Source organism: Zootermopsis nevadensis, unplaced genomic scaffold (assembly GCF_977971745.1).
Source record: "Zootermopsis nevadensis isolate Lab colony 2312 unplaced genomic scaffold, Znev_1.0 Znev_ptg000007l, whole genome shotgun sequence".
In the NCBI taxonomy this organism is placed as follows: domain Eukaryota; kingdom Metazoa; phylum Arthropoda; class Insecta; order Blattodea; family Termopsidae; genus Zootermopsis; species Zootermopsis nevadensis.
Window position 1 is genome coordinate 18,308,144 of NW_028259139.1, and position 17,852 is coordinate 18,325,995.

General features: G+C 40.0%; 1 protein-coding gene across 2 annotated transcripts; it reads right to left on the minus strand.

Annotated features, from left to right (window-relative positions):
• Positions 1 to 5,056: 5,056 nt before the first annotated feature.
• LOC147874646 (kelch-like protein 3) lies at positions 5,057 to 12,167 on the minus strand. Of its 2 annotated transcripts, none has more exons than XM_087344486.1 (3): positions 11,417 to 12,167; positions 6,650 to 6,837; positions 5,057 to 5,422 (listed from the first exon to the last, which is right to left on the minus strand). In XM_087344486.1, exons 2-3 carry the CDS (start codon positions 6,832 to 6,834, stop codon positions 5,167 to 5,169), a joined length of 441 nt encoding a protein of 146 aa, XP_087200612.1. In that variant the 5' UTR covers positions 6,835 to 6,837; positions 11,417 to 12,167; the 3' UTR covers positions 5,057 to 5,166. The 2 variants fall into 2 exon arrangements, with proteins under 2 accessions (XP_087200612.1, XP_087200613.1); XM_087344487.1 differs by lacking the exon at positions 11,417 to 12,167 and adding an exon at positions 8,984 to 9,175.
• Between the last annotated feature and the right edge of the window lie 5,685 nt (positions 12,168 to 17,852).

The following is a 17,852-nucleotide window of genomic DNA, read 5'->3' on the forward strand; positions in this document are numbered from 1 at the left end:
TGCTCTGTCCTGCCCTGTTCTGCCCTGCCCTGCCTGCCCTGCCCTGCCTTGCCTTGCCCTGCCTTGCCTTGCCTTGCCTTGACTTGCCTTGCCTTGTCTTGCCTTGCCCTTCTTTTCCCTGCCCTGCCCTGCCCTGCCTTGCCTTGTTTTGCCCTGCCTTGCTCTGCCCTTACTTTGGCCTGCCCTCCCCTGCCCTGCCTTGCCCTGCCCTGCCCTCCCTGCCCTGCTCTGCCTTTCCCTGTCCTGCCTTCCCTGAGTTGCCCTGCCTTGCCCTGACTTGCCCTGCCTTGCCCTGCCGTTCCCTGCCTTGCCTGCCCTTCCCTGCCTTGCCTTGCCCTTCTTTTCCGTGCCCTGTCCTGCCCTGCCTTGCCTTGTTTTGCCCTGCCTTGCTCTGCCCTGCCCTGGCCTGCCCTGCCCTGCCTTCCCTGCCCTGCCCTGCCCTGACCTGCTCTGCTTTTCCCTGCCCTGCCTTGACCTGAGTTGCCCTGCCTTGCCCTGCCTTGCCCTGCCTTGCCCTGCCGTGCCTTGCCCTGACCTGTCCTGACCTTGCAAATCTTCGTCTGTTTTTCTACGTGTGTCGTTAATATGGTCTCGTTTATCAATGTAAGTCTTCTTTCGCTTTTCTTTATTTCTTAAATGTCTGATGTTGTAGTTCTTTACGTCGTTCTTTACGTAACCGCCCCGAATTGAGGGTTAAACAATAGGGGTTTGGTTGCGTTTTGAAATCTTAAGTAACATGCTAAACTTACTGCCCTTCGGGGGGTTAGTTATGTGTCTCATTCAAGTGTTTTAACCCTTGAGTAAGAAATTAAACTAACCACCCCCGAATGGTGGTTAAAATACTTGACGAACCTCCATCCGGGGGGGTTGGTTGCGTTTTAAATTCTTGAATAAGACACTAAATTAACCCCCATCGGAAGGGTTAGTTTATGTCTCATTCAAGTGTTTAACCCTTGAGTAAGAAACTAAACTAACCCTCACCCACGAATGGGGGGTTTTAACACTTGTCTAACTCCCCATTGGTTGCGTTTTAAAATCTTGAGTAAGACACTAAACTAACCCCATTCGGGGTGTTAATTTAGTGTCTTATTCAAGTGTTTTAACCCTTGAAGAATTGTATGACTTGGATGAATATTATTATTATTATCAGATTACCTTTTTGGTGTTGGTAACGTCTTCTTTCACTTTTCTTCATTTCTTAAATAGTCTAATATCGCTGTTCGGAAACGATATAGAGCAGTGATAATGCGACTGGCTTGGTACTAAGCGTTATTTTTTACTCTGCATTTTTGTGTACACGGCATTGTTTTTCCACAACAATTCCGTGTATAAACAAATATAAGATGATATTGTTGATGACATTATCTTTTTACTACAACGACGACTAATCCTTTCGGAGCGCTTCCTGTAATCTGATATTTTACTTCTTTACTTCGCTGAACAGAGGCCAACAGTTCTTGGTTAGTCAACTATCTACGTCCAACACCAACCTTGCAAGTAATTTCCCCTTCGCTTTTCTTTGTTTGTTAAGTAGGTCTTATGTTTTAGTTCTTTACGTCGCTGTTCAGAGGCCAACTGTTCTTGGTTAATAAACTATCTACATCCAAACCCATCCTTGCAAGTCTTCATTTAATTTCTTCTGCTCTTATGTTCTTGTTAAATAAGTTTTTCTAAGTATATCAATGTAAATCCTCCTTCGTTTTTCTTTACTTGTTAAGTAGGTCTGACGTTTTAGTTCTTTACGTAGCTGTTCAGAGGCCAACTATTCTTGGTTAGTCAACTATCTACGTCCAACCCCAACCTTAACCTTGCAAGTAATTCCCCCTTCGCTTTTCCTTATTTCATAAGTAGGTCTTATGTTTTAGTTCATTACGTCGCTGTTCAGAGGCCAACTGTTCTCGGTTAGTCAACTATCTGCTTCCAACTCCACCCTTGCAAGTCTTCGTTTGTTTTCATCTGCTCTTCTGTTCCTGTTGAATAAGTTTTATTCGTTAATCAATGTAAATATCCCTTCGCTTTTCTTTACTTGTTAAGTATGTCTGATGTTTTAGTTCTTTACGTCGCTTTTCAAGGCCAAGTGTTCTTGGTTAGTCAACTATCTGCTTCCAACTCCACCCTTGCAAGTCTTCGTTTGTTTTCATCTGCTCTTCTGTTCCTGTTGAATAAGTTTTATTCGTTAATCAATGTAAATATCCCTTCGCTTTTCTTTACTTGTTAAGTATGTCTGATGTTTTAGTTCTTTACGTCGCTTTTCAAGGCCAAGTGTTCTTGGTTAGTCAACTATCTGCTTCCAACTCCACCCTTGCAAGACATCGTTTGTTTTCTTCTGCTCTTCTGTTCTTGTTGAATATGTTTTACTGCGTTTATTAATATAAATCTCCCTTCGCTTTTCTTTATTTGTTAAATTGATCTGATGTTTTAGTTTTGTACGTCGCTGATCAGAGGCTAACTGTTCTTGAACAGTTAACTTTCTTCGTTCAACCCTACATTGCAAATCTTCGTTTGTTTGTTTTTTGCTCTTCTGTTTATTTTTTGAATAAGTTTTTCTACATGTGTTCTTAATATGGTTTCGTTTATAAATGTAAGTCTTCTTTCGCTTTTCTTTTTTTCTGAAATAGGTCTGATGTTGTAGTTCTTTACGTCGCTGTTTAGTGGCCAACAGTTTTTGTTCAGTCAACTTTTTACGTCCAGCCTCACCCTAGCAAATCTTCGTCTTAATATCGATCAAATGTCAGTTTTCATAATACTTTCTTAATCGTAATATATCGAATGAGTATCAGTTTACCTTGTTGAAGTTGTTAGAGTTGATAATTGAAATAGTTGATAACGTCTTCTTTCACTTTTCTGATGTTTTAGGCCAACTGTCAGTCAATATTCAAGAATGCGACGTGCTGCTTCTGAAGCAGAGATAATGAGACTGGATTGATAGATTTTGTTGTTAATCATTATTTGTTTTCTAGGCATTGTTATGTTGTACTCGGCATTGTTGTGTTCCATAACAATGCCGAGTATAAAAAAACATAAGTTGACATTGTTGATGACGTAATTTATTGAAGACAACGACTAATCACAAATTTTTATAGTATTAGAGCAGGGCGCTCCTTTCGGAGCTCCTAGGGAGGGTTGGTCAAGTTTGTAAAACGCCACCAACCTTGTGTAAGAAACTAATCTAACCGCCACGAATTGATGGTTAAAACAATTGACCATTGATTTTTGAAATCTTAAGTAACACGCAAAACTAATTCCCTTTCGGGGGGGTTAGTTTAGTATCTCATTCAAGTGTTTTAACCCCTGAGTAAGAAACTAAACTAACCCCCTGAATGGGGGTTTAAACACTTGGCGAACCACCCCTCTGGGGGGTTGGTTGCTTTTTAAATTCTTGAGTAAGACACTAAACTATCCCCCTTCGGGGTGTTAATTTAGTGTCTTATTCGGAGCACTTTCTCTAATCTGATTTTTCACTTCTTTATGTCGCTGTTCAGAGGCCAACTGTTCTTGGTCAGTCAGCTTTCTACGTCCAGCCCCACCCCTGCAAATTTTCGTCTGATTTTTTTCCTCTTCTGTTTTTGTTGAATACGTTTTTCTACTTTTATCAATGTAAGTCTTACTTCGCTTTCCTTCATTTGTTAAATAGTTCTGATGTTTTAGTTCTTTACCTCGCTGTTCACAGGCCAACTGATCTTGGTCAGCCAACTTTTTACGTCTAACCCAATGCATACATATCTTCGTTTTTTCTCTTCTATTCTTGGTGAATAAGTTTTTCTACGTTTATCAATGTATGTCTTCCTTAGATTTTCTTTATTTGTTAAATAGTTCCGATGTTTTAGTTTTTTTCGTCGCTGTTCAGAGGTCAACAGTTCTTGGTCAGTCAACTATCTACGTCCAACCCCACCCTTTCAAATCTTCGTCTGATTTTTTGTTCTTGTGTTCTTGTTAAATACGTTTTCCTGCGTTTATCAATATAGGTCTCCCTTCGCTTTCTTTATTCGTTAAGTACGTCTGATGTTTTAGTTCTTTACATCGCTGTTCAGAGGCCAATTTTCTTGGCCAGTCATCTATCTACGTCCAACCCCACCCTTACAAATCTTCGTCTGCTTTTTTTCCCTTCGCTTCTTATTGAATAAGTTTTTCTACGTCTATCAATGTAAGTTTTACTTCGCTCTTCTTTATTTCTTAAATATGTCTGATGTTGTAGTTCTTTACGTCGCTGTTCAGAGACCAACAGTTCTTGTTCAGTCAACTATCTACTTCCAATCCCACCCTTGCAAGTCTTCGTTTGTTTTCTTCTGCTCTTCTGTTCTTGTTGAATAAGTTTTTCTTCTTTTATCAATGTAACTCTCCCTTCGCTTTTCTTTATTTGTTAAATAGTTCTGTTGTTTAAGTTTTTACTTCGCTGTTCAGAGGCCAACTGTTCTTGGTCAGTCAACTTTCTACGTCCAATCCCACCCTTGCAAATCTTCGTCTGTGTTTCTACGTGTGTCGTTAAAATGGTCTCGTTTATAATGTAAGTCTTCTTTCGCTTCTCTTTATTTCTTAAATGTCTGATGTTGTAGTTCTTTACGTCGCTGTTCAGAGGTCAAAGGTTCTTGTTCAGTCAACTTTTTACGTCCAGCCCCACCCCTGCAAATCTTCGTCTTAAAATCGATCAAGGGGCCAGTTTTCATAACAGTTTTCGTAATCGTAATATATCGAATGAGTATCAGTTTACCTTGTTGAAGTTGTTGGAGTTGGTACTTCATATACTTGATAACGTCTTCTTTCACTTTTCTGATGTTTTAGGCCAACTGTCAGTCAATATTCAAGAATGCTAAGTGCTTCTTCTGGAGCAGTGATAATGCGACTGACTTGATATTTTTTGATTTCTTTGTTGTGAAACGTTATATTTGTTTACTCGGCATTGTTGTGGAACACAACAATGCCGAGTAAACAAATATCTGTTGGCATTGTTGATGACGTCATTTTTTGAAGACAACGACTAATCACAAATTTTTATAGTATAGTAAAAGATAAGAAGACACGCACATTAATAACAAAATGCCAACGCTTTATAATTTGCCCAGTCCTCAGTCAGAGGCTTTAATCTCCGACCCGGCACTCAGCTTGAGTAAAGCTGATTCGCTCCAGCGACAAAGTCAGGCGTCACAGCAAATGACAAATGAACATCAATTACCTTGCGAACTGCATGATGCCGATAGAGTTGCCGGCGTCCATTGCGTCCTTGAGGAAGTCGCAGCAGAGTTTAGGTACGTCCGGTATACACAAGTAGTCAGCCGTCTCGAGCAGCCGACACGCGTTGTCGGAGCAAATGTCCACCTCGCGAAAATAAACATAATCCAGTATCTGGGTCATCATGTCTGAGCTGACCCCGTGGAGGAGAATGTCAGTCTCCTCACTGGTGTGCAGTGATGTTGTGAAGAGGGTCCTGAAACGTCGATTTGGAGAAACGGCGAGCATAAAATTACAAGTCATGCTCATAAAGTTTAAGTTTTTATGACTCACGTAGCCAAATAAAAGTATCCTTACGTCAATGTGGTGGATGAATTTTTTGTTACCTGAATAATTAAAAAATTCCTAGAATGTGTACTAATGGGACCGGATTAAATGCGAGAGGTTCAAAAGCGGGCGAAAGCTTAAAAGAATTTAACCTAAAAATCGGAAAGCAAGCAGCGAACATTTGAACTATAGAAAGGTCACCTCGTTTCTTACATTACCTTGACGCCTTCAAGAGATATCTGAGGTTATAACAACTAATACAAAAATTTTAAAGCCAACGCAAATATTTCAACACACATCGCAGGCTGTACATTCCACTGATTGATCAGTTCGTAATATAAAATCTATTTGTTCTGTCAAAAGATTTTCCCGACAATAAACAACTTAAAAGAAAAGCCGATGTTTCTACGAGGCCTTTAAAAGTGATCACCAACCAGCAAAGAATTTCTTATTACAAATTAAGGGTTTTGCAGTGCAAGACAAACGGAAAGATTTGATGGTCAAAAAACTGAAAGATGGCACAGCTTGTACCAAGACGTGAGATACGTCTCTTGGAAGACAGAATCAAAGGCTCGTGCTTAAAATTCATTTCTCATTTCAAGAACGCGCCACGATTTTATTTAAAAAAAGCAAATTAACGTATGCATAAATTATCGATCGAGTTTCTCCTACCAATGAAACACATCTCGCGAAGATCTTTGTTACAGTTTATTTCAGACAGAGCAACACACAGCAGCTGTCAATGTTCCGGGCATTACCAACTTTCTTCTGGACTTTGTCGGTCGTCTTTATGTATTAAAAAGAACACGTTTTTGAAAGGGATTTTATTTCTCCCTCCAGATCGATTGACTGTCACCTTGGTACAACCGCACTTAAAAATTAGTACAAAAAACACCTACGTCTTCCGGGATGTTGTCTCATAGAAATTATCGGACGATTCAGGGGTGCTTACTGCCTCCATCTTGAAGGAAAGAAGGCAGTAGGTACGTCTGAAATGCCGTGAGATTTCATGACAACGAACAAATAACAAAAGACAATCAGCCGTATAAAAATACAGGTTTCTGCATCAGAGGGGATAAAACATTTCACATACGAATTGACGTCTCTTGTGTCCTCATTTCACGTGTTAATAAACCACGTCAGTGAATAAACAAACCTGAAATATTCGCTACGCATCGACAGAATCACTCTGTGGACTCGAAAGACTCCGCCGTCCTCCGACCTAAACACCGCGTCACACAAGAAGTTCCTCTCTCTTAGTTTATTCAGACGGATCAAAGCTTTGGTGCACGTGCACCTGACGCCGACTTGGAAACAGCTGCGATGTTGGTTTGACTCCATCTCCTGAAAATCAGTCGATCGCTGTTACAGGTTTTTCTTCATACCGACTCGTGTGCACATCAACTGGAAGTGACTGAGAGGGAACACGGTACTGAGAAGAATATCTGGTCCTGCGAGAGAGTTACTGACAAGGGAATGGTGAAAATTGCATAATACGGAGATTTATAGATCTCTTCACTAATTAATAAATTGTAGGCTGTCAGATCGAGGGTGATGAGATGGGCGGGGCATGTAGAACACATGGCAGAGACAAGAAGTGCAATTTTTAATCGGAAGACCTGAAAAAATAAAGATCAGTTGAGAGTCGCATGCGTTCCTGGGATAATATTAAAATGGATCTTAGAGGGTGGAAATTGAAGGCGTGGATTGTCTTCATCTGTTTGTGAATGTGACTTAGAGGCACGGACATGAAACTTAAAGTTTCATAAAAGGCGAGACATTTTATTACCTGGGCTACTGTTAGATTCTGGTCCATAGACTCATTTTTTTATCTTTGTTGTAGAATGCCTGTTGAGATTCAATACAAAATGACAAAGCTGTAAATGTGACTAATTTAACTACCTACCTAGACGGCTTACGGATCACGAAGTTTCAACACCGAACCAACCAAAGCCCTCCACTGGACCAACAAAATCCAGTTTCCTTCAACTGCTATCTCCCATAGATCCGGCCTGAGATTATCCTCCCATCTACGTCTAGGTCTCCTCAGCGGCCTCTTCTACCCAGGCTTTCCAAAAATTTCCGGTGCACACCTCTCGCCCCATCCATGCACTCCACATGCCCCGCCCATCTCACTCTTCTTGACTTAATCACCCCGAAGATGTGACTGATTCATTCAATAAGGCATGCCAAGTGTTTGTCATTACTCGCATTTTTTAAATCTTTTATATGTAAACTACGTAGACATTGCTTATAAAATATCAGTGTAATTTATAAAGTCTTAGATGCTTCTACTCTGGTGAACCGATTTTAAAAAAAATTACGACTAAAATATGTCATAAAATTGCATGACCTTCGAAGCAGAACGAGACAGTTAACAAATAAATTTTGCAAAAATAAAGTTACGCCTTTTCATAAGCATAAAATTTTCGAGTTCTTCTCTCTGTAGAACTAAAAGTGCGTAAGAGCTTACATGATTAAGGACTTTCCTGCCTAAGTTACAAATTTATATAAACCACGAGCGCAATATGTCATTTAAATTTATGAAATGAACGCGGTAATTCCAGTTGGGAACAGTCACAAAAGCTATAAGTTGTTCTAACGCATGCGTAGATCAGGCCTAGATCACGCTACTCACACACTGCAATGAGCAAGATATTCTACGAAAAGTCGATTGGTACTCGGCTCTTCAAAGAAAATAGCCCACTTCCTTTTCTGAAACAGAAGGTTCATCATCGTGTTCATAAAATCCCGCCACCGGGTTCTATCCTGAGCCAGTTCGCTCCATCGAGTCCCATCTCCCTAAGATCCATCTTAATGTTATCCTCCCACTGACGCCGAGGTCTTCTCAGAGGTCTCCTCCCTTCAGGCCTTGTAAACACTCAACTCACCCCAACAACATCGGGTGAGGAGCTCGTCATGCATTTTCTCTCTTATCTGTCCCACTCCCGTTTTGGGTCCAAACATCTTCCTCAACACTCTGTTCTCAGAGGCCATCAGTTTATGTTCCTCCCTCAAAGTGAAAGACCACGTTTTGCACCCATAAATACTTTGCACTCAATAATAGCAAACATTCCCCGGAATTAAGCTGCTGATGTAGGGAGATCATAAGAGGGAGATTCATCGTTAATTAGGCTTGTGAACCGAAATAAAAATTCTTCTCAGTTCCCTAAAACGCTTTAATAATGTCGATATATCAGGAATTGTAAAGTGTTCGAATTATTTTTCAGAATATAAACCCCACTTCTTAGAATCGACATATTTTTATTAGGATTCTGGGCTACTAAACACGTTTTATACCTTTAAAAAGTTAATTGCCTACTGGAATATTCTTTCATTATCAATGATGCCGTGAACAAACAGAAGTCAATCTAATGTCACTTGAAACTGAGTTAGAAAGAAGACAATCCTAATTCTCTTACACGAGTTCACAAATGGAGATGAAAATATTAAATGTGATGAACATTAATAATAAATAGAAATTCCTTACCTCAAACTTCGTCCGATTGTAAGAGACCTCGATGCCCACCGGCAATTATCAATTTAATCAAAACTAAAATGGAGTTTCACAGACTTCTTAATAATTCTTATATAAGATAAGAACTTGTGATATTCTAAAAGGTTTTCACTAGCACAAAATTATCTAATCTACGACGCACTTCTCCTAAAAGCGATTCACAGCTCAGCTCTTTCCACAATGACGAAAGCGGATTGTTGACGGCGATAATGAAACACAACAATGACGAGTAAACAGATGACGTAACAATCAGTTTCTTGGGTAAAGTAATGGAGTGCAATAAGGTTCATTCAGGCTATTATAATGCATGCATAATAAACGAGAAAAGAGCCTTACGGCATGCTCAGCCAAGATTGTTGTAGGCGTGAGTTAGAAATTCGAATCCTTTTTCTTGCATTGTTATACACGCAGGAGTTTACGTAGAGGCTGACCATTGTCGGTCCATATTTACACATTGTTGGTGGTTGAAAAAAAAATTACTCTAACTTATAATTTGGTTACATGCAATCATAAATGTAACAAGTCAATAATTAATTCTAGGTAAAAAAGTAAAGTTTGTCCCACTATACGCCATGTAGGCGTTTGGGGGGAGAGGAGGTATAGCTCCTCCCTTCCTTGACCTCGGCACTAGATGGGGGTGAGTGGTCAGCATCACGCCCCGGCCGGCTTTTTCCTCTAGCCTCTGCGTCCAGACCGGCTCTGGGGCCCACCAAACCTCTTCTACAATTAATACTAGGTACTTTTTCTATAAAATAGAGAATAATTTTAAAAATATTCGGAAGAGACGTGAAAAATAAAACTGCAATTTCATTCGCCCTTATTTAAAAATAACGCTCTGTTTCAGTATACTTGATTAATTTCAAAGATGATTTTTGAGGGGCCCGGGCGCCGTTCAGCCCATCGCCCATAGGCCAGAGAAAAATGTTTCCTTCGTTCGAACCCTGGCAAAGATGTTTTCTGTCGTTCGGACAGCAAGCACTAAGGACGAATGGCGCTAAGGCAAATTCTGTTCTTGTTCCTTTAAAAGGATCTGATTCACTAAGTCACAAATTTGAAAATTATCCTGTGGCCCAGAAGATGAATTTGTAAGAAACTGTCGTATTTTCCCTTTGTAAATACTGCGGACCCCTCAGGGGCTCACAACCGTGAGTACGGGGAGCGGGATTTCCGAGATACCCAATGTCGGGGGGTATAGCCAGGCCACCCAGTCTCCAGGGAACATGAATATGGAGACCAGGTCGTCCAGGTTGGGGATTGGGCGTGGGGCTAACAACCCCACCTCGTAAAGAGAAAGATGTTATGAAACCTCAAAGAAAGAAGCCGGATGGATTTGTGGACAACAGACGGGCAAATCAAATGGACAACGATTTCGGAAAAATGTGGATCTAAATATTGTGATTTGGGATGTCCTGACGCTGTAGCGACCAGGAGCTGTAAATATCTTACTGGACCAGCTCAAGAAATACAAAGCAGGAATAGAAATGAGGTGGACTGTGAAAGGCATCTTGGAATAACACGGCTTTAAAATATTCTAAAGTTGTGATGACAAGAAGAATTTGTTCGGTGTAGGTTTTGTGGTCTCCCCAGAACTTAAACATCTAGTGATAGGGTTCACTCCTATTAGTTCAAGACTTGCAATATTAAGGATCAAAGGAAGATTTTTTAATTATAGCATTGTAAATGGTCACGTCCCAACTGAGGACTCCTATGATGCATGCCCGAAGAACGACATTAAGATAGTATTAGGTGACTTCAACGCTCAGCTGGGTAAAGAAGTGATGTACCTACCCGCGATTGGCATGCACAGTAACACCAATGACAATCGATCAAGATTAATCTCTTTTACAGCATCAGGTAATTTGATCGTGGGATCCACTCTGTTTCCTCACAGGTAAATCCGTAAGAGAACAAGGTGTTCCTCAGATGGTACCACATTTACACAAATCGATCACGTACTTATCGATTCAAGGCACATGTCAAATCTTATGGATGTCAGATCGATTCTGACCACTTCCTTGTGATGTCCCGTGTACGAGCAGGATTATTAAATGAAAAGAAAGCAATGGTTGGATCTTGGAGAAAGTATAATATAAACCTCCTGTACACCCCGCAGGTTTCTGAGCTGTATAGTAAAAGACATGCACAAGTTTTTAGAATATCACAATTACTTGTCTTATATAAGAATTATTTCATTACATTACAGACACGTATTTACGTCAGATTCTCCGGAACCGTGGTTCCACTGTCAACAATTTTCTCTAGTTCTTATATAATTATGAAATGCTGAGAGAGTTTTTTGCTTTATAATTTGATAATTCATTTATATATACATAAAAGCTAACACATATTGCAACGTTAACTGTAAGTTAGAAACAAAATATTTGAACTTATCAGTCAGTTCATTACCTTATTTTTGTATTAACTTATCACATCAGATGTTGCTGTTTAAATTTTATGGTTTGTGATTTTGTTTTGTTTAGTTCTCCAACGCTGTCACCACCTCCAGCATTACGTAACATGGATGAGAAGACAGACATGTTACAGGATTCCTGCGTTGGCTGCCCTGATATAGAGCTGGCAATCCAAGCTGCCATCTAGCGTAATAAACTGCTACAGACTTCATTCTAGCAAACACCGCACGACGACCCAACAGATTCCACTTTGACAAAGACTGGTTTACGTTTGATTCACGCAAGAAAAGGACAAAGAGACAGTTATCTGTTTCCCGTATATTTATTACCACAATACGAACACATCATTATGCAGGGCATCACGTGATAGCCGCACTGTCATGAACGACGATGTGGAACCGAGTCACTGCGATGTAATGCACCACACAATGAGTGAAACCGTGTTATATCGGCGTAAAATGTATATTTCACATAGACCAGGTGCACTATTAAATTTACATCAGCAGATATTTTTGGCTTATCTGTTATAGATCGTGCTCAATTCGACGCTTTATATGCTAACATTTCAATTCATTTTAAGCCCATTAATTACTAAGCCATTAATTTCAATCGCACGCGTATAACTGCTACGGTAAACCCGCACATCATAACAGGATGCGTTTTGACTTTACTGCCATCTACTTCCATCTTCTAGCGCTCCTATAGGGCCATTGGTAAACCAAAATTGAATGTAGACCTCGATAGCCAGTCGGTATTAAAGTAAACTACTATTCTATAACAATCAACCTAAACACCCTCACCCCCACGCTTTTCTGTCGCCAGTTTCCAATAAACAACTAAATCAGTAAAGAATAAAAAACAATGTTTACAACGCATGGTTTTGTGTTTATGTGAAACCTGAAGAAAGTGTACACATTATATCGCAATTCGTTTGTGTTGTTAATAAGACCAATAAGAACAGAATTAGGTATTAGTCAGTGAAGAGATACGCCTTTTTCTTCATTACGGAGCATGTAGGTGTCTCTACCAGTCGCTCAAGTTACCACAAGTCTTTATCCAGTTTCTAATAGGGTAATGGGAATGGGCCTAATTCTGTCTCACTAATGGCAGTTCTCGGCCTGATACAACACTGTACAGTAGCCATTTGGTACTTTTCATCTTGTTATATCTCCATCTGTACGTGTAGTTCTGTCTCTGTCTAAGTCTCGGAAACTACGCACCTCCCGTTTGCCCATACTAAATTGCTCTCTGACATTTGATGTTGCCTAATCTCATCCTTACTAGACTCGTATTAGGCCAACCATTTCACTGCTGCAAGCAAGATAAATCGTGAAGAAAGAACGTGCTCTGTATAACTCCTAGATTTGATGATACAAAGGAATATACCGGCTTTCGCCATCTTTTGATGATCAAAGACAATAATGTATTGATTTCAAAACTTCTATAATTTATCAAGGAAGAAAGAAAATATGACATTCATTTTCTAAACCAAACCAAACATGGAAATGTTTAACCCAATTTTTTTTTTACAGAATTAAAAAGAAAGACAAGCGCATAACTGAGCTGCCTTCTCTGTCTGTCTGTACGTCCGAGTGTTACATTAGCAGAAATTCGAAGGATATTTATGAAAACTTGTATTTTGAGTCAGCACTGAAAGTCCACAGAAGAATTTAATTACGATATCTGTTATTGCTGCTACGGATAACCCGTCCTTCGACGCCATCCAAAGCCCCTTGAATGCAGACAGCATTTTTCTTAATTACATTTCTGAGGCGACCGGCGATACGGAATGCGCGCTGGTTCGAGTCTCGGGGGAGAAGGAAGTTTCTCGTGAGCTTTCGACCGGTGCCAACCCAGCATCGTGAGGAAATTGGGGAGCTACAATGAGTAGCGTAATCCGATCAGGAAAACTAGCAATGACTGGGGGTCACTCTGTATCTGGTTGGATGATCGTTCACCTCTGCTTAGGCATGTGAACGTGAGGCCAGCAGTCAAGTTAGTCGGCTTTGGCTCTCTGGAGCTGTTACGCCACGAATTTAATTTAATTTATTATACTTCTGTCTCCTTGCTTACAAAAGGTTAATTCCAGTCCTGCATGCCGTTTCATACAAACTGTTGCACATACAAAAGTAAGGTCCAGTTTACACAATCTAATTTCAGAATTTGAAAAGAGAGGAAGAAAATGCTCTGCTCAAGTTAAACATTGTAAAACAAAGTTTATTAATTAAGAAATTTGGGGCAAAAATCAGATAGAAACAACCAATGTATACAAGCTCTCAATGCATTTCAGTCCTGATTATGACAAGCTATCATTCTTGTGCTGATGAATGATTTATGAACTGGTTTAACGGTGGACTTTCATATTAGAAGATTCTATTCCTGGACTGTGGTTTGGATAATCAAATATGGGCGTACCTCGGAAATATTGCGGGTTCGGTTCCAGACCATCCCAATAAAGCGAGTCACGCAATTTTTTTGGTTTCCCAGTGCATATAAAAGTTATGTTTGCACTACACTGTAGTCTATTAAGTGTGCAATAGCATTACGTCTAAAAAAACAATGCGAGAATCACCAAAATGTGACACAGAGACACGAAGTGAGTACACGCTGTTGGAAAAATAACGCTGATAGACTTGCTCGACGTAGGGTTGCCACAAACCTTCAATTTGTAAGAAACGCAATATCTGTGCCTGTACATACATATACTCAATACAACGATATAATTTTGGTATCACCTATTTCATTTTCAGTATCTGAATTCTTCCTTGAAATGCTGTTGCATTTTTTTACTCTCCAAAACAAATTGTGTAATTCATCAATAAGCCAACTTCATTCCAAAACTAGCCAAGTGCTCGGTCAGAGAACTCTCATATACCATGCACATTTTAATTTTCAAGCAACAGACATCAAACCCTGTCCGTATTTCATGAAAGTGTCCAGTTACCGAAATAAAATATACATTTTTAAGAATATTTTAAATAATACAATTAAATATGATGAGATCAGAAAACATACTGGGAACCATGTCATATCAGAGTTGAAGTCTTATTCTAAACAGCGTTTAATATATAAATCTACTTTAAGTAGTACAAATTACACACATGAAAAACAACTGTTTTACATTTGCAGTGCCAAAAGAGGATGGTTCTAATAACAATAATATGAGAAATAATCAATAAGATTAAAGACATATTAAAAGTAAACACCAAAGGAACTTTAGGCGAAAAATTAGCATGTCATTTGGGAAAAGCTTTTCAGAAAACATAACCCAAGTTGTGTCCCACTGGTCAATCGGTACAATATATGGCGAAGTCTTTAGAAATAAATGCTTTTTTTCTACAATCCTAATGGCATGTATCACATAATATGGATATTTTATTTTGCCAACTGAAGACTTTTACGGAATCGCACCAACTTCATAGATGTATTAATACACGCGTAGCTCCTGCACCATAAGAATTAACTTCGAAGATGTAACCGAACTGACCATAAGTCACTTTTAAAGTTATACTTTATCAAAATTTTGAATATTGATTGTTAGTTCTCCCATTTAGTGAAATGCAGAAAACAGTGACAGTCATACAGAATCTCTGGTTTTGTATCCCTCGACAAAGCACAGTACATGAGATAACGCAAATAGTTAAGTTCATGAAAGTCATTCACTTACATCGCTCTCAGCAAATCCATGAATTTATAAAGTACAAATAGAAGGTTCTAAATGATTTTCTCTGCACTTGAGAACCCAGTGCTGAAACTTCCTTCTCGTATAAAATATTATGTATGTGCCAGAACTCAGTGTAACTCTTCAGTTAAACAGTTAATTCACCCCTAACACTCTCCTGTCGTACTGAGTTTCCGAAACTTGTCCGTCACCTAGTAATCTGAACAGAACACACAATTTCAGAAACTGCACATTCCATCCCTACGTAAAAAAGTGGGGAAAGTCTACTTAGCTGGGTTCAGTAGAAAGACGTACTATCAGTCACTAAAGATTAGTCTGAACAGGATCAGGAGAATGTAAAAAAATTGATGTAAGATTTGAAGTTTTCACAGCGGCGAGTATCAAGATTTCTGTCTTCTGGGTTGTTGCGCTGTGTAGTCTGGTCGATGTTTACCAACGTTTCAGAGGTCATACTGCCTCCATCATCAGGACGAGTTTTGAAATTTTCACAGCGGAGAGACTGAAAATTTCTGTCTTCTGGGTTGTTGTGCTGTGTAGTCTGGTCGATGTTTACCAACGTTTCGGAGGTCATACTGCCTCCATCAACAGGACGAGTTTTGAAATTTTCACAGCGGAGAGTCTGAAGATTTCTGTCTTCTGGGGTGTTGTGCTGTGTAGTCTGGTCGATATTTACCAACGTTTCGGAGGTCATACTGCCTCCATCATCAGGACGAGTTTTGAAATTTTCACAGCGGAGAGGCTGAAGATTTCTGTCTTCTGGGTTGTTGTGCTGTGTAGTCTGGTCGATGTTTACCAACGTTTCGGAGGTCATACTGCCTCCATCATCAGGACGAGTTTTGAAATTTTCACAGCGGAGAGGCTGAAGATTTCTGTCTTCTGGGTTGTTGTGCTGTGTAGTCTGGTCGATGGTTACCAACGTTTCAGAGGTCATACTGCCTCCGTCATCAGGGCGATGAATATGAAGATTTCTGTCTTCTGGGTTGTTGCACTGTGTAGTCTGGTCGATGTTTTCCAACGTTTCAGATGTCATACTGCCTCCGTCATCAGGGCGATGAATATGAAGATTTCTGTCTTCTGGGTTGTTGCACTGTGTAGTCTGGTCGATGTTTTCCAACGTTTCAGATGTCATACTGCCTCCGTCATCAGGGCGATGAATATGAAGATTTCTGTCTTCTGGGTTGTTGCGCTGTGTAGTCTGGTCGATGTTTTCCAACGTTTCAGATGTCATACTGCCTTCATCATCAGGGCGATGAATATGAAGATTTCTGTCTTCTGGGTTGTTGTGCTGTGTAGTCTGGTCGATATTTACCAACGTTTCGGAGGTCATACTGCCTCCATCATCAGGACGAGTTTTGAAATTTTCACAGCGGAGAGGCTGAAGATTTCTGTCTTCTGGGGTGTTGTGCTGTGTAGTCTGGTCGATATTTACCAACGTTTCGGAGGTCATACTGCCTCCATCATCAGGACGAGTTTTGAAATTTTCACAGCGGAGAGGCTGAAGATTTCTGTCTTCTGGGTTGTTGTGCTGTGTAGTCTGGTCGATGTTTACCAACGTTTCGGAGGTCATACTGCCTCCATCATCAGGACGAGTTTTGAAATTTTCACAGCGGAGAGGCTGAAGATTTCTGTCTTCTGGGTTGTTGTGCTGTGTAGTCTGGTCGATGTTAACCAACGTTTCAGAGGTCATACTGCCTCCGTCATCAGGGCGATGAATATGAAGATTTCTGTCTTCTGGGTTGTTGCACTGTGTAGTCTGGTCGATGTTTTCCAACGTTTCAGATGTCATACTGCCTCCGTCATCAGGGCGATGAATATGAAGATTTCTGTCTTCTGGGTTGTTGCGCTGTGTAGTCTGGTCGATGTTTTCCAACGTTTCAGATGTCATACTGCCTTCATCATCAGGGCGATGAATATGAAGATTTCTGTCTTCTGGGTTGTTGTGCTGTGTAGTCTGGTCGATATTTACCAACGTTTCGGAGGTCATACTGCCTCCATCATCAGGACGAGTTTTGAAATTTTCACAGCGGAGAGTCTGAAGATTTCTGTCTTCTGGGTTGTTGTGCTGTGTAGTCTGGTCGATGTTTACCAACGTTTCGGAGGTCATACTGCCTCCATCATCAGGACGATTTTTGAAATTTTCACAGCGGAGAGGCTGAAGATTTCTGTCTTCTGGGTTGTTGTGCTGTGAAGTCTGGTCGATGTTTACCAACGTTTCGGAGGTCATACTGCCTCCATCATCAGGACGAGTTTTGAAATTTTCACAGCGGAGAGTCTGAAGATTTCTGTCTTCTACACAGCATAACAACCCAGAAGACAGAAATCTTTTAAAAAATTACATTACAACACCACCTCTCCTTTTCAGAAAATAAATATAGTTATACAGTTCCCATAAGTAAAGCAGGACTCAACTTGATTATTACAGTAACATCTAACAGTGGATGAGTTATAGACAGACTGATAGGTATAAACAGATGACCAAATGTTTTATGCTAATATTTTGTTTTACTGTTTGTGACATGTCCAGCCTCCATCACTAAGCTTCATATACAACTTGCCTTTACATGAAAGACTGTGCATGTCACTCACAGATTGTATTTATAAATTTTATTTTATTTTATTGAGAATAAGAACAGCAAAACTGTTCCTAAAAATCATTCAAGTACGTGTGTAATGGTGAATTATTAAGTTCTTTTGGATGTAAGGACCGTGTCTCCTACTTTTATCATCCATTCAGCACAGATTACACATG